This window comes from Sciurus vulgaris, assembly GCF_902686455.1.
Source record: "Sciurus vulgaris genome assembly, chromosome: 9".
Taxonomy (NCBI): domain Eukaryota; kingdom Metazoa; phylum Chordata; class Mammalia; order Rodentia; family Sciuridae; genus Sciurus; species Sciurus vulgaris.
Window position 1 is genome coordinate 28,662,256 of NC_136469.1, and position 23,427 is coordinate 28,685,682.

General features: G+C 31.8%; 1 protein-coding gene across 4 annotated transcripts in view; it reads right to left on the reverse strand.

Moving 5' to 3' along the window:
- Window positions 1–23,427, reverse strand: part of LRBA (LPS responsive beige-like anchor protein) — a 723,813-nt gene that overhangs the window by 377,500 nt on the left and 322,886 nt on the right. For all 4 annotated transcript variants that reach the window (XM_079154183.1, XM_079154182.1, XM_079154184.1 and 1 more), the window contains exon 37: window positions 2,053–2,219. In XM_079154183.1, the coding sequence (XP_079010309.1) occupies window positions 2,053–2,219 (167 nt within the window). The remainder of the gene's footprint in view (window positions 1–2,052; window positions 2,220–23,427) is intronic.

Consider the following 23,427-nt stretch of genomic DNA (forward strand, 5'->3'; position numbering starts at 1 on the left):
ATTTTAAGATAATCATATAAAAGGCATTAGGGAGTAACCAGGTATTCTAAGTAACTGACAGTTCAATGTGACATAGAACTAAAAATAATAACAAAGAAATATCAACACAGAGGCAACATGCTTTGCTACATGCTGTTCTTAACAAAAATGTAAGTTAGGAGATTTCTAGATTGAAAATATCAATTCACTAATATTAATTTTCTTTTTAACGATACATTCTTTGCTCTTGCTCTGAATTTAAAATGTATATACCGGAAAGCCAACGGGACACCAGCTAGTCTCATTTGGGAAGAAAAAGCAAAATATGTCTCTTTATTTGGATTTTCAGAAATAGTGAAATTTCAGAATTTACTTCAAATATTTCTGGTTGTATAGAATACAAAATTGATGACTCTGAACAACCCTATTACAGAAATACTAATTATTTCTAGATAAATACAGTTCAGAGTCCACATATTTTTCCAAGATATTGTATTACAGCCAAAACCACTTCAGAAAAAGCAGTTTTCATGCCGACAGCACAGATACACTGTGTGCTACACAAAGGTAGAGCTATGATTTTAATGTCATAAAAATGACCCATGTAACATTCCTGGCAAAAGTTACCTAAAGGTTTTATTTTAAAGTTTTAAAACTCCTTTTAGGTGAAAAAAAAAAAACTTTAAAAAATTAAACCACTACCTATCCATTTCTCACCATGTATCAGGCACTCTCCCTCAGAGTAATACCCTTATTCAGTACCTGATGTCAAATGACCACATTAAATCTATAATGTTAAAGCACCAAACTCTAAAACCTTCAAACACACACATACCCTTCCTTCCCCCAACGAGGCTTTAATATGTTGTAAAGACATGGGACCAGAAATCACTGACCCAGTAATTCATGACATTCCATGAGCACTCTTACACCTGAGAAATAAAAATATAAACCATGGTTCCTATCTTTATTCTGGTGTTTTTGCCCTCATACAGTTAACTTGCAAAACCTGGAACCAAAAGTTATATACCAAGAAATGTAATTCATGATATGTAAATGTTCTTTGCAATGAATAATGAACATGAGAAATATATCTTCTCTATATTAGCAAACAATGTTACTAAAAACCAAGTTACAAGTAGTTTTCAATTCATATTTTCTTACTTTTCAAAAACTCAATATTATTTATTTTTACAGAAAATTTTCTAAACTAGAATATGATATCTATGAGATATGTAAGTTGATTAAAATAGTATAAGCAAAATACACTTGTAAAATACACAACTTATTATTTTTTTCTTTTCCTTTTTTTCATTCTTCTAGATAAGCTATATCTGACATCAGTATTTAGTTGCTCTTAGTACATGATCACATATTTATGAAGAAATGTGGAATTTAAACAATTTTTTTCTAGTGGGAGAATATAAAACCTTTTTTCATTAACATTACATGAAAGAGACAAAGCATATCTCTAAGATTTGTAGCATAAAATATTTCATAGGGAATAAGTTTTACAATTTGTCTAAGTTTCTTAGTCCTAAAAGGTAATTTAATTATTTTGTTCCTAGAAAGTGGAATTAAGCATAGTAAGTCAGTTTGGTTATCTTAAAAGAAAGTATGTAAATTGAATAAAATTTTAAGAGGGCATTTAATAAATTTCATCATCAAAGTCCTCCAATTTGCAACATGATTCAAGAAAACAAAACATTCTATTGTGTTTTCAAATTTATGTGGAAAACTCTAAAGTGTAAAATAAGGAACAGATTTTTTAATAAAATATTTATAGAAATTCAATTAGTGAATTGAATAAAACAGTTTATGTTAACTGCTTCTTTTACAATTCACTCCAAATGGAATAAACAGATAGGTGTTTACTTTTAGAGGGAATTGCAGCATCTAATAAGACTCATAACTATATCCATACTGATTTTCTCATTCTGCTTTCCTTTAAAATCACAGTAAGTAATAAAATACAAAATTAAAATTACTGTGTTCTTCATTCAGTCAAAGACATTTCTCTAAAGCAAGGTCATCTAGAGAAAACCAGGGGCCAAACTTGAAAAGTCCCTTTACCTCACTGCAGAATTTCCCCAGGCTCCATGCTTGTCTGTGAGAATGTTGATAATTTTCTGGATTAGCTGAGTTGCTGTCACATGGTCTCGATATTTAGCTGCTCTTATCAAATGATCACACATTTTCTCTTCTTCTCGTTTGTCTGCAGAATACTGGGCACAAAGGGACTTGAATAGAAGAAAAAAGAAAGAAACACTTGTTAGTACTCTAAAAATATGGGAGAAAAAACTAAAAATACATCATGAAATGTTTAATACTGATCAAAGCAATCAAAATTTTAAGTTTCTTTTATAGCATTCTTTAATTGTCTAAGATTTAGTGATCTGTTTTCTTGATACCATATCCCAAAAAAATTTACTTCTCTGAAGTCAATCATAAGATACACTCAGAAGTTGTTAACATTGAAGCAGATATCTAAACAATTAGAAGCTGCTAGTCAAGTAAATGCAGGGGCCCAGCATTACAAACAGCATGAAGTGAAGTTGCAAAATTTGAGACAGGGAATAAGGAGAATAATGGTCTGAAATTAGTTTGGAGAGGTAAGCAGGAACGACATCATTTATACCATGTAATTACAGTGAGGCATTAAGACTTTATTCTAATGGTATAGGTTTTAAAAGTGACAAGGGACTGATTTACATATTAAAATGATCACTATCGCTGCTTTTTAAGAATGAATTGTAGTGGACAAGATAAGTGAGGTGAGAAGTTATGTGGCCAATGTACAGACCCAAAAAAGAAAAAAAAAAAAAATTACAGTAGCAAACTGCGCTAGTCCCTAATACATTTAAAAAATGAAGTTAGTTGCATCTTTTAAATTCTACTTATGCAAAATGGACTAGTAGCATTGGAATCACCAGTGAGACTAAACATGAAGAATCTCAGGTCCCATCTCAAACCTTCTACATCAGATTTCAATGATCCCTGGGAAATTTATATGTGCATTGAAATTTGAAAAGTACTATCTTGAGATATCACTTTTGCCCCCCAAATCTTAGGAGTCTTTAGCAATAATAAGATACAAAGCAGTTGCTATTTTCCAAAAGGCTTATTCATTTGCTATTTGAATTCAAGTACTTCTAATCATGTTTATGATGCTATAGTGAATATCTTGCTTTAAAGAAGAAAACATGAAGATTGATATAAATTTGATCCTTTATAGGCTCTATTGGACTCCTGACCTGAACTTCAAGTTCACAAATACACATTCCCACACAACCTGTGACAAACTAAATTTGATGTTGGAAGAAATACTGCTATTTTATGTGTGTCATACATTTTGTAGTCCCCTGCCTTTCCTGTTGCTTAACAGGGTGGAGAGATTGTTGCCACACACAACTATCATCAGGGTCCAGCCATCAAAGAACATTGTTATTATTCTAAACCAATCAGGAAAATAATCACACCTACACTGACAAGCTAGCTCAGGAAAGGGCACTTGATACATCTGTTCCTTTAAGAGCAAAGTAGATAGTTTGCTCCTTCCTTTCAGTGTGTTAAAGAGGAAGTATATTATTTCCAGAAGTGTTAGAAGCTCTCTGTACCACCAGGGAAGCTGGTCTGAAGATAAAGCCAAAACCCAAAGAGAGCAGAACTATGAGAAAAATAGAAAAATAGTTTATTTCAGATGGAATCATGAACTTCTAAATCAAATCCTGAAGAACAGTCTACCTTGTTTTAGAATTTGTATAGGGTCCAATAAAATCCTGGTTATTTCATGCCTATATTAATTGGATATTCTTTTTATTACACCAAAAGCAATTCAAAAGAAATGGCATATATGTACATGCAAAAGAAAGTAAGCATTTCTCAGTCTGTGCAAATGCACTATATTACAGGGATTAAAGGTTGAATTTAATAATGGAGGAATTTGAGAAGATAATTTACACCTGGATGAGAATACAATGAATCTCTAAAACAAATTCAAGCCCCCCTGCAAAAAACAAAACATGGATGAATTTCAGAAAGAGGAAAAGCAATACACTTTGACCCAAGTACAAAATACAGTTGAAAAAGTAATGCATTAAAGAAATTCTGGCATGCAGAATCATTATTTGTACATATGAACAATTATAAGGTTGGGGGGCAAAACCAAAACAAGATTACACTATTATCTTGCTGCTGTCTCCTATCAGTCTTGGTCAAAACCCATTTTACTATGGGTATAAACGACCTTGTCTGCAAAATGAGGGGAGTATAGTAGCTCTAAGAATCCACCAATTACAAATTTGGGGTAACCTTTGAAAGAGTATTCGAACACAGATGAGTATAAGTTCTGAGACATGTACACTGGTAAAAGAAAATTATTTTATTTCATCTAAACACTGAAGGGGAGAAAATGAATCTAATGATAGGAACTAGATTAATTTATAACAAATTAAATACAAATATATACTGTATTTAAAAAATAAGCATCATGCCAAATAAGCCACAGAAGAGCACAACTGGTCAAAATTACAATTTGAAATAATAAAGAAAATAATTAGGAAATATCCAAAGGGACAACAGGTTAGGAAAAGATATAGGGAATTATTCCATTTTAAGAAAAATATCATTTCATATGTGATATTTTCAGAGATTCATGCAGGAGTCAAGAAGCATTCAATAGGTTACATTATATCTAGTCTAACTATACCCCAAAAAGAACAGTACAGAATAACAGATAGATGTTTATAATTTCAACATTCCCTACTACATCCATTATCTACCTTTTTGTAACTTTACCTAAAAGGAGGAAATTCAAATTATTGGCAGAATTTAGAAAATCATTGATTTCAGGACTCCTCTGAAACATCACATACTAAACAGAACTAAAATCACCCAGTAGGAATGTACCGAGTTGTATTATTTCTATATTTTATTAATTGTAGAGTAATTACTTTATCAAATTATATTTTACAAAATTTGATAAGCTATTAAAAGTTTGCTTGAAAAGGCATGATTCTAAAAACAAGGTCTCAAGGTAAGCTAAATAGTAAAATGGTTTTAAAGTGTTCTTTAATGGAGCCTCCTTTACAATTTGAACAGCAACTTTTCATATCTGACATAAAATCTATAGATATAAATCACATTAAAGGACTATTCTTTCCTGATTATCAATCTCTGTCTCTTTGTGGAACATTAGAGTCACATCTGACCTTAAAACATGATAAAAAGAAACCAAACAAGAATGTTTCTTAAAGATATAATGAACTTGTATGTATTTAAAAAAATCTTTATAATGTAATTTGAAGATGCTCTAATTAAACACCAATAATAAATTCTACACATATCATTCAACGTCAACTACACAAGGAATATTTGTTTCAAGATCAAATATACGTTACATAGCAGTGGGACACATTCATAAGTGCACTTGTTTTTGAAGGTTGAGCGATGGTACCCTATGAGACATTACCAAAAACTGCCATTCATAAAATAATGGCATAAAGAGCATATGAAATAAAGGGTCATATCTAAACGATTCATTCAACTTTATTTTATGCAGAATTTCTTACTTTACATTAACTTTTTTGTTTTCCTATTTTATGCATCATATAAAACAGGTTATATAACATTACAATATGACTATGAAAATATCTAAAAAGAAATAAGCATCTTGGGAACTAATAATTCCACTGTACTTGATTATTGTTTTAAAATAAATCTAAGATTTATTACTGTGGATTAACAAAATAATAAAAGAATAAATAAACTTTCTCCTTAGAAGAAATTCAGTCACAGTAAAAAGATAAAGTAATAACTGAAGAGGAAAACAATTTAGTGACTTTATGGGCTCCTCAAATGTAAATGAAGACATAGAGACAAGAGTATATTTAAATGTTTCTATACAGAATATATGGTTCCATCTAACTTTGCTATTTGTCCTTTGCATGGAAAGTTCAGAGAGGAGTGATCTTAAAATTAAGTAACTCACTCTTCTATCCTTCTTTCATCAATCTACCACCCCTAGTGGTAATCAAGCTTTATGCTTTATTATTCTCTATCATGAAATGCTGCTATTTTTCCAAGGCTATAATAAAATGTTCCACCACAATATCATCCATGCCCACTTCATCTACTGTCTTCAGTTTAGGTCAAGTTTTCAATTTTTCATATCTGATCCAGTTGCCTTTAAAAATATGAGCCCACATTTCTACCTGCAGAATAATCTCCACTTGTCTAATAAGCATGTAATATTAAAAATATACAAACCTGAACCTGTTCATCTCAAACATGGTATTACACTTTAGAAACTTTTTGTATTTACTGTCATCTGTGACATCTCAATTATCCTCCTTTCATATCGTATTCATTCCATTATAGCAAAACCTCTTATTCCCTCATCATGGCTCTGACACAGACCTCTATTAGTTTCACAATTCCTCTAGAAATAATCTAACTGGCCTCTTCTGAACTATCCCAAATTATTTGTTTCTAGAAGAAATTATTTTGGTATAGCATAGATATGCCTATATACTCCATTCCCCCAACCCCGCCAAAATGTGCATGACTATTGCAAATATTTAACCAAAAAGACTAGGACAAAATTTTGTTAGCTAGAACTGGTGACCTACAATTCCACAATGTGATGCATTACCTTTCTGCACACCTGCCAATTCCAGATATAGTCAAATTATACACTACTTCTCATGTGTCCTCCAGATTTTTCTTTAGAACAAGGAAATATATATATTTTTTCTTTTTAAAAAGGCTTAATGAGGTGATGGTTAAAACTGGATGGATAAACTACTAGAGATGAGGAAGTTATACAGAGAAGAATATCTAGAAATATAGAGATATTTTGACTCTTTGCCTGAATTCGGAGTGAAAAAATATACGTGAAATTTTCAAATAATTAGAAATTAAGAAATTCACTTCCAAATAACTGCTAAATCAAGATGGAATCACAAGGACAATTAGGGGGAAAAATCATAGAATCATCTAGAAAAGCATTTAAAGGAAAACATAAAGCTTTAAAAATTATATTAGAAAAGACGAGAATACTGAAATCAATGATCCAAACTCCTATGAAATCAATGATCTATAACAAATCCCATTATTATGTATAATTGATAAAAAATGGAAAAAATAAAGAATAAATAAAATCAACAACTTAAACATCTGTAAAAGAGAAACAAAAATCCCAAAGAGAAAAATTATAGAATTAATATAAAAATTAATTTTAAAACCATCAGCTGGATCCTTGATAATAGTAAAAAATATCTGCCCAAAATGTTAAAGAACAAAAACCAAGAGAGACATATGCTATCAATATCATAAATGGAAAGAAGGGACACTTCAGTACATATCCTTCAGACATTAAAAGATATTCAGAAAATATCCAATAGACATAAAAGGTTATACAGAAACATTACAATGCTATGCTAGTTAATTCAATAATTTAGATGAAATTGACAAAATTCTTGAATGACACAAATTACCAAAACCAAGTATCAAAAAGAAATAGAAAATGTGAATAGATCTTCATCAAACAAGAAAGTGAATTCAACTCAATTCTTTACCACAAGGAAATCTCAGGACCAGACGGCTACACTAGCGACTTCTACTAAGTATAAGGAAGAAATAATATCAATTGCTAACTCTTTCAAGTACTATAGGCTAATATATATATTACAACCCATTTTTCATTCCAGGAAAAGAAAATTAATAAACAAGGAACAGACAGGGATGGTGGCATGCTTTTTTAATCCCAGAGACTGGGGAACCTCAGGCAATTTACAAATTTAAGGCCAGCCTCAGCAATCCAACAAGGCCCAGAAAAAGTGAGTGAGACCCTGTCTCAAAATAAAAAATGAAAAGGGTTGAGATGTGGTCAGTGGTTGAGCATCCCTGAGTTCAAACCCCAGTACTCCCCCTCAAAAAGGTAATTCCATTTATATAAGAAACCAATTATAGGATATTATACAAGATACTTATAGCATTTGACTATAAAAATTAAATTATATATCACAAAAAAGTAGAGCTTGATTGAATATTTGAAAATCAGTAAGTATATATAACATATAACAGAAAAAAGGAAAAAAATACGTCATAATGAAAAAAATTTTTTTAACAGAAGCATTTTGAATCATTCAACAGTCTTTCATGGTTGTAAAAACACTTTTCAAACTAGGACTAGAAAACAACCTACTCAACCTTTGGAAGGACATCTATGAAAACCATTCAATCAAAATTTCAGGGGACAACACAAGTATGTACTTTCTCTTGACTTCCATTCAATACCCTAAGACAAAGATACAAAAGTTAAAACTATAGCACTTCCTGAAGAAAACAGCAGAAATTGTTGATGACCTTGGGATAGGCAGTATTCTTATGCTGAATACCACAAAAGAAACCCTAAAAGAAAATCACATGCATTAAAAAAAAATTGATAAGTTAGATTTATCAAAATGTCTAACACCTACATTTTAAAAGACAAAATGGGGACAAAAACATTCATTATATATAGCTGACAAATGACTTCTTTATGGGATGTATAAATAACAGATAACTGAAAAGACAACTCAATTTAAAATGATATGCAAGGATTTGAACAGATATTTTCACAAGAGTCACAAATAGCTAATAAGCATATGAGAAATCATAAGGAATTACAAATAAAAATCACAATAAGTGATCACTTCACATAACACCCATTTAAAAGTATTGACCAAGATTTGGAACAATTGGAACTCTCATACTTGCCTTGCTGGTTGGAGCATAAAGTCTACAACTATTTTAGAAAATAGTCTGTCAGGGCTGGGAGGCAGTAGTAGTAGGATGCTTGCCTAGCATTCAGGAGACCCAGGGTTTGATCCCCAGCACAACAAAAAAGCTTCTTGTAAGCTGAAACTTATTGCTATGGGCCAGGTTACATAGGCAATGACCAAACACTCCATTTTACCCTGGGATTACATGTCATATAAGAAATGCTTTTCCCATGAGAAAACACCATCTCAACTACCCTGATCCTGCTCACACACCTTGCTTAGAAAAGCAAATGTTTCTGTTCTTTTTATGCAATGTAAAATTCTTCTCTTTTTGGTTCCCATTTTTCTTGGGTAATGTGCCCTGTCAGAGAATGACTGTCTAGACATTAGTAACGATTCTTTAACTTGTACTCAATTTCCCCCTCTGCTTATGATTTTAGATCTCATGATGTTTGTTTGTAGTTCTGAATCATAGCAACAGCCACTAATGATTAAAGAACTGACTTGTTTTACTTATGATATAAAAGGTGTACTCTAACCCTTGGAGGGGTTCAAAGGGTGTAGACTTGCCCCTCCATCCCATCAGCTGGTGAATAAAGATGGTTCTGTCTCCTCCTTTAAGATCGACTCAGTGATTTACTGCAATCTCTCCATGACAATATGCTGTACTGATAATGGCACCTAGCGACTCCTCTCCTCTGAGTAACCCCTCAAAGTGAGTGAAAATGCATTTCCACCAAAATGAAAATGAAAATGCCCATAGTGCTCTTAAGAATCAAACACAGGAAACAACCCATTATCTGTCTATAAATGAATGGATAAACAAAGTAATACTACTCATCAATAAAAGAAACAAACTGGTAATATATACAACCATGTGAACAAATATAAAATCCCTAATGCTGACCAGAAGAATCCAGATGCTAGAATACCTATTTTATGAAGCCATATCTATAAAACTGTACAACGGGAAAATAATATGGAAAAACAGAAATAAAATCAGTACTTGTCTAGGATTGAATAAGAGTATATGGAAAGGAACTGATCACCATGGATCATAAGGGAATACTACCCAGGATGGTAGAAATTTTCTGTCTTGATTGTGGTGGTTACACAGGCATATACTTTGTCACAGCTCAACAACATAATAAAAATGGGTACACTTCATTATGTGCAAATAATATTTGAAGACTTTTTAAAAAGTGAAAAAGCAAAGCAGACACAGAAGTAATTTAAATATGCATGTCAAAAAAATAAGCTCATATACCAAACAGCTAAATATCTTCTCCAAATCAATAGGAAAAGTAACCAATAAGAAGCTCATTAAGAAAAGAAGTACTTTACAAAGAAGTAGATAATTTATAACAAGCAGTAGAAAAGATGGACAACCTCATTTGTTTAGAAACATCCAAAATAAAAACACAAGTACAAGAATGCCAAAATAAAAACCACTGATCAATTGTTAATGAGAATATGAAGTAATGGGAACAGCTATACATTAATAATGGCAGTGGCACACACTTTTATGAGACAATGTGACAATATGTATTAAAATGGAGACAATGTGAATATATTGCAAACAATTAATTCTACTCTAAAGAAATGTATGTATATGTACACCAAATGATATGTAAAATGTTCAAAGCAGCACTATTTATTATAGCTAAATATTGAAATCAACCCAATTGCCCTTCAAACAGAAGAGATTGTGAAAAACTAATGGTCTACTCATAATGGAATATTATTCAGCAATGAAATGACAGAAAAATGTTAAGAAAATGAGTGAATTTCAGCAACATAATGTTTAACTAAAAGTGCCAGAACAAAACACATACTTTATGACTCCATCTAAATAAAAGGCAAACACTGGTAAATAAATGATAGTATTAAAAGAAATGGTATTGGAGGAAACAAAGCAAATAAGTCATTCCACAAATTTTAGAACAGAAGGTACTTTACTGGCAGAAAGGAGTTGTGACTGGAAAGGCAGAGGGCCTCTTACGAACTCTTCCTTTTAGTCAAGAGAAAGAGGTAACATTGTGACAATGTTTCCAGAATTCAGTTTCCAGGACAATTTGTTTTATGAGAAACAGGCTATAAAGCAATTTTTTTCTAATTTGCATATTATTATAAAATAAAAATAAATTACACTTGAAATTTTCAAAGCTAAAAATCTCAAAAATATTATAGTAACTGTTCTCCTAATGTAGTAATATGTTAAACAATTTAAGTATGCTGCTTTCACAAGTTTTGTGCTTAAAACTTCTTTTAAAGCACAAGCTTGCTTTTGTAAGTGAATCAGAGAAATGATAGATGAAATAAAACAAAAATTCTCTCCTCTTATTTGGTCAGTTGTTTTCTATGATGTTAGGGACTGTACAGTAAGATGTCATCTCTACATAAATAGAATCAAACTGTACATATTTCCATATTGGGACACACAGTTTTACCTTCTTTATTTTATGTGGTTACAAAGAACGAAGAATTTTAGTTAACTAAACATTGCTTCTGCTAAACTTTCAAATGTACTACTTCACTTCTCAATTTGTTTGAAGATCATTTCCACTATAAATTCCTTGTCTCATGGGACAGCATTTAAAAAGGAGATCAGCTAAGGGACAACAAATAAAGAAGCTTCTCACTATTTCACTTTTGGAGGTCTTTGTACTTGATCTCTTACCTCAGATTTAAAGTCTGATCTTTAAGGGGTGGGGGCTGTCTACAGAAACCTCAGATAAACTCCTGAAAAAGACTTAGAAAAATGAAAGCTTAAAAACCTCAACAGCAAACAAAAGTCAACCAATGACAATGTGTGACAGCCACCTTTAATTCTGAAGTGATTTCTCTGTCATGCAACGCCTCAAAGTATTGATTTCTCTCAGCATGAAAAAGCCTAAGCCAATGAAACAGATAGAGCCCCATCCCCCTCCCCAGCCACCCCATAATAGCATTCAAGGTTAAAACAGGCAGAACACTTATCAAAGTATCTCTTCCATTTCTTCTCGTTTTAATGGACTGGATGCAATGTGTTGGGTTCTTATCTCTACAAACTGCAGTCCTCAATATTTTTAAGTGATCTGAAGATTAATATAGGTTCTAATCTTTTACTTGAGGCTCTTGATAATAAAAACTGGTTTGAAAATGTTTTGTATAATATTATAAAATCAAGTCAACACGAAGAAGACAGTTATGGGTCAAATCTACACATACTATGTTTTTATTATTTCATTACTTCACTCAAGAACTTATTAATAATAAAAACCACAAAATTCTTGGATAAATACCTAAATACCTTCGAAAAGACAACCCAAATCCTTTAATGTACGTGTATATATCACACATCTTGCACAGTAAACAAAATGTGGCCAGCATCTGTGGTGGATAGAATTAACATTGAATTTAAGCATTACAAAAGGTAGAATCCAAATAATTTTTTTTAAATTGTGTGTATATTTAAAAAAACATACAAAATTAGGGTCTCTTACTTAAACTTCTAAAGTCTCTTACTTAAATGATTAAATATATTTACTACTACAAATATGTCAATTTTATATTGAAATGTCAAGTAAAAGCAGTTCAAGAATAAACAAAAATTAGTACAAAAAATGAATAATTCATTCCTTATAAGACATAATTAACAGTGTAATTAATAGCACAAAATCTAGAGTCAGGTAACCTGAGTTTTAATCTTGACTCTGACACATTCTTGCTTGGGCAAGTTACTGAAAACTGTGCTTTAGTTTTCCTCTTTTAAAAAAGGATGTAATGCAGTAAGATTCCCAGGAGGATCCAATAAGAATTGACATGAACAAAATGGTGCCCACATATACTAGTTACACATATTAAAGGTTTAGTAATTACATTACCAAAACCCACAGTAATAACTCCCTTTCTTTCTAGCATCTCAGGTACTTGAGATAAAGTACAATATAAGATTAAAAACAAAAATAATTGCAATGTAAGATAAAAATAATCACAATATGAGATAACTGTTCAGAGAGTTATATGTGTAATATGTTTGGGAGGAGTGAGAAAGATGGGGCTATTCAAAATTAGGACAAATTTCGCAGAGTAATTAAAGGCTAAGCAACTTCTCACCAAGAATGAAGAACTTATATAGTACAGAAAAAAATACATATAGAAAAATAGAGCAGAAAAAAAAGAGCACAAGCTCAAGTAAAATTTTTTTTTAAATCTTTAGTTGTAGATAGACACAACACCTTTATTTATTATTTTTTTTATGTGGTGCTGAGGATCAGGCCCAGTGCCTCACATATGCTAGGCAAGTGCTCTACTACTGAGCTACAACCCCAGCACAAGTAAACAAACTTTTTAAAAGCAAAGATAGGAATGAGAGACTAAGACATGCAATTGACACAGCTCTCCTGACACATGTTTACAGTTTCCTTGCATATATTATATATTGTTGGCCATTTTCTCTACAAACGAATTACTTCTCAAAAGTTTATATAAGTCATCTGATATACAAAATATTAATTAAATTTGTATTTCTCAGCTGATTATTGTTAGACTACTATAACTTTCATTCATATTCAAATGTATTACTAATAGAACATTTCAGAGTAATACTTGTGAATACTAATGGGCTTTTATGTGTTGCTTCTCAAACCATCTGTAGTCTAGTTTTAAACTCTTTTTAAAATACGCTGAGGACTAATGCTTTTTGAAAAATTTCATTTCATTTTGCCAAATACTCAAGTTATAAAGCAATACACAAATTCTATACTGATTTTATGACTACTAACAACTAGTTTGATCAGTAGACCACACTGGTATGAAAGGCAAGAAAATAGAAACTATTTTTATCAAAAAATGTACAGCCATCTTACTTTGTATGATAAAATACTCACCTTAGAATAAAATTCTTCATGTACAAATATTTGATCTTATGTTTAGTACTTAACTTTTCATTAATAAACCATTTTTAAAAAGTAGTCAAGAGCTGGGGTTGTAGCTCAGTGGTAGAGGGCTTGCCTAGTGCTGTGAGGCACTGGGTTCAATCTTCAGTACCACACAAAACTAAATAAATAAAGTTTTAAAAAAGAGTAGTCAACATGCTACCTTCATAACAGCAAATTCTAAGTAATAAACAAGTGCTGCATGAAATACTCTATGAAGATTTTCAGTTAGTTTAGTTTCTTATCTAAATTTAAAATTAATTTTAAAAGGCAATTTCTTTCTTTTCCTTTTATACTTTGTCACTTTGTTTACAGTTCTTTCTAAGATTTTTAATGGTAATATGGTAAGTCATACTACAGATGTACCATAACATATTTAAATATTTCTCTTTTTTCTTTGTATTTTTACAGACTGCATTTTGATTCATTGTACACAAATGGGGTACAACTTTTCATTTCTATGGTTGTACACAAAGCAGAGTCACATTGATGTGGATGCTGTACTGTAGTACACTGATTTTAAGTCCTTTGGGTATAAACAAAGGAGTGGGATAGCTGGGTCAAATGGTGTATCCATTCCAAGTTTTCTGAGGAATCTCCATACTGCTTCCCAGAGTGGCTGCACCAGTTTGAAATTCCATCAGCAATGTATGAGTGCACCTTTTCCCCCACATCCATGCCAGCACTTATTATTGCTTGTGTTCTTGATAATCGCCATTCTAATTAGAGTTAGATGAAATCTTAGGGTGGGAAAAAGGCAATTTCTACACTAATACAAGATCTGGTAAACTTGAAATAATCAAGAGATAACATAAAATAAAACCTTAAATACAGCATGATATATTTATGAATATATTCAAACCGTCTTTGGAAGAGATTGTCAATGGCATTAACAGGCTTGCTTTTTTATCAAGTATATATTTTCCATTATTAGAATATATTGAGAAGATAAAATATTTCTTAGTTGGAGTTGGTATGATCAACAACGCCAACAGGCATGAGGTCAATTTTACCTATACTACATAACCTTTAATGGAGAGCCCAGCAACATAGCTGTTCTTTAGAAGATAGAGAAACATCACACAATTTTCAAACGAAGACTCATCAGTTCACTTTATTTGTTTGTTTGTTTTTGCGGTGCTGGTGATTGAACCCAGGGCCTTGTGCTTACGAGGCAAGCACTCTACCAACTGAGCCTCTCTCCAGCCCTCATCAGTTCACTTTTAACTGGTCTTCTTTGCCCTAGCAATGATTGTTCCTTTAGTTTCATAAATATCTCAAAAAATTATGACTTCTTTTTATATGCATGTGTTTATATGTGCCCTGTACAGGTACCTATGTGATCTATTAAAAGAGAGAGAGTAGAATTTGCTGTGGGCCCATCTTTTAATCTGACCATTTTCAAAACCCTACAGTAGAAAGTGAGACAAGGTAAAACAAACCTTTTAAGAACCTCTTAAAAGAATACAACACAGACTAAATATACCTGCCTTTGGAAGTGAACTGAGAAATATGATAGCATACTTCAGGCCTGTGGAAGTCGAAACACATTAAATTAGGGTGGAAACTTCCCTAGAAGAATTTGATGGTGCTGTACTACAGTCATTCAACCTGAGGTAGAAGAAAAGGCTCACCTAGGACTAAGAAAGAACTTTTTCTGAGACTGAAAACAGATGGGCCTAGATTCCAGAAAAAAAGAGTTAAGAGAGCTCTTACTGCCAGGGAGCTGAACTACCCTGGAGTGTGGTAAAAGGAAAAGGGCCAGGCAGACAAGTACAAGGGTCAAGAGAAAACCTCCATGTAGGAGTGTGGTGCATGAATTCTAACAGATACACGGTTCAGTACTAAGTTTTCTCATCCTTACCTGCATCAGGATGCCCTTCTCCCATTGTTAGACATACAAAAGAAAAAAAGAGAGGCCTACTCCATGCTTTGGGCCACAGGTTATTTAAAAAAAAAAAAAAAAAAAAAAAAAGGAGACCAGCTATTGCCTAGAAAAGCCACTTGTGTAACAGCAAGAGGCATTCTCCAGAGCTCTGACACTACTCTATTCAACGATATCTAAATAGAAGTCCTACAGCAGAGATAAGAGTCCCAGATTGGCTGTGAGTCATGTAAGCATTGCCTGGATATTTGCAGAGATAATTTAAAATATAAAAAATAGTTCCATTATTAACCACTTAATATGGACGCACAGTAAAGAGAATATTACATTTATCAAATCCCATTTATTCCTCACAAGATAGCTACAGGCAAGCATCATTATTATCCTGATTTAAAGATGAGTCAATAGAGTCTTAGCTCATAATAGTTTAGTAAATGACAGAGTTCAGGTTAGTGCACAAAGTTACCTTAGTGGAAAATCCACGCTATGATAAACTATACCAAAGTAACATGTGGTCCCAATGACTGGGTGTTCAAACTAATGAGATCTGCACATTAAAAATGAGAAGAACACTCATCTAGTTAGTTCTGCTAATATTTTATCTCCTTTATAATTATTTATCAATAATACTAGTATCTAAGATAAGAAAAAGGTAGCGAAAAAGATACAATTTAAAAATAGATAAGCAAAAAAAATGTCATTAATGTTTCACTGTTTCTGCCCAATATATGGAAGAAATATAAAGAGCTGAAGATGTACAAAACCACAAGCTCAGAAGATACAAAAGCTGCGAAAAGATTACTATTCTTATGGTTATGAGGCTATGCTGACTCCAATTCTATTAAGCAACCATCTCTTTTACAAATGTCTAGTGTTCAGTGCAAAATATACACCAAGAAACGAACGTGGGAAAACAAAAGGGTACAGTATTCATCAACAGAGAAGCACCATGGGGAAAAAATACCACAATACCACACTTAGCTTAATAAAAAATTACCCTTGACTTTGACTAAAGCTCTCTTACCATTTTCAGGATGAGATAGGTAGCTAAAGACAAAAAGAATGAGGGAAAAACAAAGAAGGAGAAAAATAAAAACTGGGAGAGGATGAAGAAGAACAGGAATCTAGGAAAATACAAATAGGAGGTTCATTTAAAAATACTTTGCACTGTTTCCTGATTACAAATTTCCTTTAAAAGTTAATTAAAAAAGAACACAGTATTTCAAGATTACATTTGCATTCCACTTTAACCACTAAATAAAAGATAAAACAGTATATTCAATGTAATAATGGGAAATATTTAAAGAATGAGCTGGACAAAGTAAGACAAAAACTTTGTCATCCAACTAATCTTTACATAGCTCAGACTTATTTTGCACTCTACCATTTCACATCCACATGGGAACCAGCACATAAGTTCAGAAGAAAAAAGTAAACATAAGGAATATATAACTAAGATCTAGTTTAAATAATCCACAGAAGTGAATGAAAAGGAAGTATCAAGGTAATTACATAAATGAGACTAAAATAACTGATCCTGCTATTTAACTGTTTCTGACTAGACCATATATGTTATAAGCTTCAGATGTGGGCTAGACTAATGATCCTTAAGGACCCCCACACTACCAAGAAATAAGTGAAGCAACCTATTCAGAAAAACACAGTGGCAGACCAGGAATGAATCCCAGCTGTTACAAAGCCAAATGTTTGTTTTCTGGACTGCAGTAACAATTTTACAACTTATGTGTAATTATTTTGAATTAATGTTCTTTTGTCTCATAAAATAAAAGTCAAAAAATAAAGAACTGATCAACAAAAATGAAGATAGATTGTAGGATAGAGATTTTTCTCATCATAGCAAAAAGCAGTGCTTAAGCATTGGAAAAATCTAAGAATTATAGGAGGCCAATATTCCAACTATCAAATTATAAATTCAGGAAATAATTTTCATAGATTTAAATTCTCTGCCTTTATGTATCATTAAGGACTCAATAAGAAAAACAGAAGTAATCTAGTAGGAAACACAAGGATACCTGCTCTTAATATATTATCTTCTGCCTCTACGAGGATATGAACAGGTTATATTGAATAAAACATTTGGTTGCTATTAAAAAATCAGAATTTCACATGAAAAAACTGAGCCCTCAAATTTATGTTAGTTGAATATAGAAACCTTTATTAACCCCAAATTATATCTTCCATTGTTGGTACTAGAATTCACTCAGCCATTCTTTACTGAGGGCTTCCTATAACCCAATCCTATACTACGTGTTGAAATTAAACTAATCAACAGATTGTGTTACAAAGGAGTCTAATACTGCACAGACACCAGTAATTTCAGAACATTTTAATGATTACAAGTAACTCTCGAAAGTTGTACAAGAATAATAATACAACTGAGAATCTGTAAATGTAATATCCATAACAAATGAAGTGGCAGCAAGAAAAGATTAGCCTCTAACTACTTCCCCTACCTGCCTGCAATAAGAGAAGTGAAGCGTGCAAACTACACAGACCCTTACATAACACTTGCAAGAAAGAATTTATAAACCTCTGAAAATTATATGTAAAATGTTATGGTTATATTTGCATTAATTTCTCAAGGTCAGATTTGCAACAGAGTTCATAGACCAAAACAAATGGTAATAACCATGGACTCAAAATATAAGGTACATTTTACATAATGTCTGTTTTTGTTAACATATATGAAACACACACACACATATACAAATGTACACACACAAATATACATAGATACATCTATAAAAAAGTGTCTAAAAGGTCAAAAAAGTTAAGTGCCAAAACAATGATGGGGGAAGGATGTTGAAGAATGTTCTTGTTTTATATTATACTATGTTTCATTGATATTTCTTTCTTCTTTCCCTCCCCCTGGTGATTTAAATAAATTTTTTTCTCAAGTCAACTTTATAGGAGGTATTTGAGATCCACTTTAAAATTTATCTAATTTACAAAATAATATAAAATAGATTTGAAGCTACATAAATTATAGATAGGTAGCATTAAGCAGTGGTTCATACACTTACGGTTCCTTTTTTTTTATTATTTTTTGGCATCAGGGATTGAACTCAGGGTCACTCAACCACACAGCCACATCCCCACCCCTAATTTGTATTTTATTTAGAGACTGGGTCTCACTGAATTGCTTAGCACCTCCATTGCTGAGGCTGAATTTGAACTTGAGATTCTCCTGTCTCAGCCTCCTGAGCTGCTGGGATTCCAAGCCTGAGCCACCTCACCTGGTAACTTAGAGTTCTTAACAACTATAACCATCTCAATTCCATATTAAGTCCGAGCACTATTGCAAAAGTAAGTGAATTTATATTTTGGGGGATAGTTTAAACTGAAAGAGGTTAACTTCTTTTTTGTTTTTTAATTTTTTTGTTGTACTATTTTATTTATTTTTATGTGGTGCTGAGGATTGAACCCAGTGCCTCATACGTACTTGGCAAGCACTCTACCACTGAGCACCTGGCAAGCACTCTATCCCAGACCAAGAATTTAACTTCTAATAAATTGATAAGCATTAGATTATTAGAATATAAATTAAAATGACCTGAACCAAACCATGAAAATTAGTATATTCAGTTGATTTAGTCTACCAAAGATACTGATAAAACTTCTTTCACAAATGAAAGTCACATTCACGGAAAAAGATTTCAATACTGACTTAATACATAAAATATTAAATCACCAAATTATATAGAATCATGAATTCTATGTAATTCTGTCAATTAAACAGAATTCTACATTATTTAAATGTATAAATAATGTAATTATAAAGCATATAAATATAATTATAAATTATATATAATCTGAGTCTATATTATAAAAATGGCTAATTGTGACAGAGTAATACAATAATTCCAATATTGTTGGTTACATAAATGTTTTAGCCAGCTTTTTTGATGCTGTGACTAAAAGATCTGACCAGAACATTTTAAAGGAGGAAAAGTTTATTCAAGGGCTCATGGTTTCAGAGGTCTTAGTCGATAGAAGGCCAGCTCCACTCCTTAGGACATCATGGTGGAATGTGTGGCAGAAGGACATAGCTCACATGGTGATCAGAAAGCAGAGAGAGTTTCTACTCTCCACATACAAATATATACCTCAAAGCCACGCCCTAATTCTCACCTCCGGCCACACCCTAAAATTTCAGTTACCACTCAGTTAATCCTATCAGGGGATTAAATCACTGATTGGTTTAAGACACTCACAACCCAGTCATTTCTCCTCTGAACCTTCTTACATTGTCTCACAGGTGAGCTTTTGGGGGATACCTCACATTCAAACCACAACAATAAAGAAAAACAAGACAAACTCACATGAAGTGATATATCAGACACAGCATAAATGAAAATTACACAGAAATTTAAAAATTGAAAAAATAAAGGGAGATTAGACAGACTTTGAATTATTTCCCCAAACCTTCCTCCATCAATAATATTAAAACCTTCAGAAACTTTGTGAGCTTGTAGACACCTAGAATAAAGAGTTTACTTCCCAACTACAAACTATTTTTGCCTGTAAATAAAATTAATAAAATTTAAAAGTTTAGAAAGGAAAATGATGGACTTAAGTTGTAGGTAAAGTGAATATAAGGGAGTTTGAAAACATGTAGGTACAGATATACATAATTTTTGGAAATATGAAACCAGAGATAAGGTGTGTACCATACTGATTATATCAAAAAGAAATCCCACCAAATATTTTAAAAGGAAACACTCCAATGCTACCTACCCTGCTCTTGAGAATAAAAGGAACACAAATTTTATAATTTTTTCCATGAGGCAAGAATAACACTAATGTCAAAACCTGTTAAATGCCTAAGACTGCATGGAAAGATAAAAAACAATCACAACCCAAGTAAGTTATAAATCAAATTCAGAAATAACAACAACAAAAAAAGCCTTAGCAGACAGAATCTGGCAGTGCACTAAATTATGATTGAAATATACTAGCCTAATACTGACATATCTAAAATAGAAAAAAAAAAAACATACCATCATCTCTACTGTTCCATTCAAGGATGACAAAATTAAATAAATTCTTCATGCACAAAAAAAAAAAAAAAGAAAGAAAAACCAAACAGAAAAATCAAAAACAGAACTCCATAAAACAGAATATTTTACAAAAACAATAAACTACATCTACTTCAACTCAACTCAAAAGTTAACATGACACTTCACAGGGAAACACGGATGCATCTCCACCAAAAACACAAACAAGAAAAAGATGTCCACTGTTTTTTCTAAACATTTTACTGGTGATAAAAGTCAATTCAATTAGGCAAGGAAAAGCAATTAGAAGAATAAAAGTTGGAAAGGAGAGGTAAAACTAGAAGTAACAGCAGAAAATATGACTGTATACCTGAAAAGTTCAAGAGAAGGAAATGAAAAGTCTGTTTTGACCCAGACAAGGTGGATCTAACATTAGAAAAATAAGATTAGCCATTGTCATTCTGAATAAAATTTAAAAGGGCAATGAAGGAGAAGAGAAACATGGCCCAACTTGTATTAAAACACATCACAAAATTCCAAAAATTTGAAACAGGTTTTGATATTAGTTCATAGACTAATGAGAGGAGAAAAAGAAAAAAAAGAGAGAGAGAGAGAGAACATTTAGAAACAGACCCCAAAACATACAGGTATGTAGAATATGATAATAGCAACATCTCAAATCAGAGGGAAAAGTTGGATATATAGTAGATAGTGTAAAGGAAACTAAGCAAACATAAAATAAGTTGTATTCATAATAAAACATATACTAAGATAATTCCAAATAAATCAAATATTTAAATGTAAAATAATACAATTATAGCATACTAGATGAAACATATATGTGTTTGTAGAACTACCAACCAAATATTTAGACATCATAAAAGAAAATACTCACATATTTAAAAACAAAAATATTCTTTCAAAATTTTGGCAGGACAAAAGCAGCAGCAGCTACCACAACTCAACAAATAAACAGAAAAACTGATAAAAACATTTGTACCATAAAACATAGAATTGATTCCATAATATATTAGGAGCATCTATAACATCAGTAAAAAAAAAAAAAAAAAAAAAAATAGAACCAGTAAAGAATATCTTTTCAGAATGAGAAATACAAAAGGTTCACAGATACTCAACCTCAATCATAAAAATAATTTAAAGTTGAAAAATATAAATTAAGACTACACATTACATTACCACATGCAGCCTACAAAAGTGACAAAAGTCCAAAAGATCAATAACACACACACTGAGGACACATTTGTATGCTGATAAGTATATAAAAAGATATCTAAAAATAAAATTGTTTCAAAAGAAAAATACAAAAGACTATTTGTACTATGCTGGTATTCATAGTAAGAAAGGGATAGAAATGTTCCTATTTCAGTTTATGTGAACAAAGAAACCCTGAGAAAATTAAGAAGAAATTAATAATGATCTCCTGTATGGGGAAGGACACTAGAAGAGATTAAAAGGGCATTTCTCACGGGGTGCCTTCCCACAATTTTTTTTTGTTTGTTTCAAAGTATCTAGAGAAGAAATTGAATATATAAATTGAAATTTTAAGACTAATATATTCTACATAGAGGTTTCAGAGAGTGCTAACATTATATGAGATTTGTAAAAAAAAAAAAAACGAAAGTTAAATACTAAGGAAGCATTCAGGTGAAAGACATATACTTTTGATAAAAGAAATAAGAAATGTAACAAGGTATAAAACTAAAAGGAAAACCATGAGAAATAAAAAGCCAATCAATAAACACCAGGTAAGAAAATCAAGCAAAAAAAAAAATTAAAAGGAGAGATTTGTCATTAATGTCAAATACTAGAGATAAAGGAAAATGGGAAAAGAAAAAGAATCTCTGGATAGCATAATTAGTAGGTAATAATGATACCGAAGAGAGCAATGCTGTTCGTTCTTCCTAGGATTGGGGATGAAAAGAAGATAAGACAGATTGCAAGACACTGGAGTAGAAGGGAGTGAGAGATATAGAAATCATTCTAATAAAATTTCTGACAAAATGAAAAAAAAAAGAATGAAAATCAAAGTCTGAGAATTCTAGCAGCATTTAAATAAGACTGTGATGAGCAGGAATATGATAATGAGACTGAAGCATAAACAGAAAAACACTAAGAAGCTAAAACACACTTCCAGAATGGTCATTTGAGATGAAGAAAACATTTTCTAGTACATTACATAATAACAGCACTCTGTTAAAGAGGGTAGTTAGTAATTGTAAATATTATCAATGATTTTTTTTTAAATAAGACTTTTCAATCAAAACTATTCTTAACAATAAGCTGCCTATTTTATACTTAATGAAGGTCTAGAACTGAAAGCTCATGGCATTCTGGAAACAGGTATCAAGGCAAATCTCACAAGTAACAGGCACATCATCTAAGGATCTTTTTTCACATTAAGAATCCTATTAGAAAGAAAACACTAAAAGGTAATTGAATTTCCCTCAGTTATCTTCATCTCTGTCAGCTCCTGCTACAATAACTTACTCTACAGAGCAGAGATAACTCAATTCTGTCCAGCAAGCATATGTTATGAATCTCCAAAGCAAACTTGTCTAAATCATTCTGGTCTTCTATCAAGGTTGGCTGTGGATATGAACTCTGACAGAAAGCAAACAAATTTATTTTTATCTTTTCAATAATTCACTTCTTCATGCTTTGATAGAAGAAATCATGAGATAAATATATGGTCTGTAGTTACTCTCCTGCTATAAAAGCAGCTGAAATGGGTTCCATGACTTAAATAAAAAGACTTTAATGAATCATTCCTCATAAACACAAAGAAAATGGTATCAATGAATTCTAACATTGGTAAATTATCTGAAATTTCAATTTGTTTA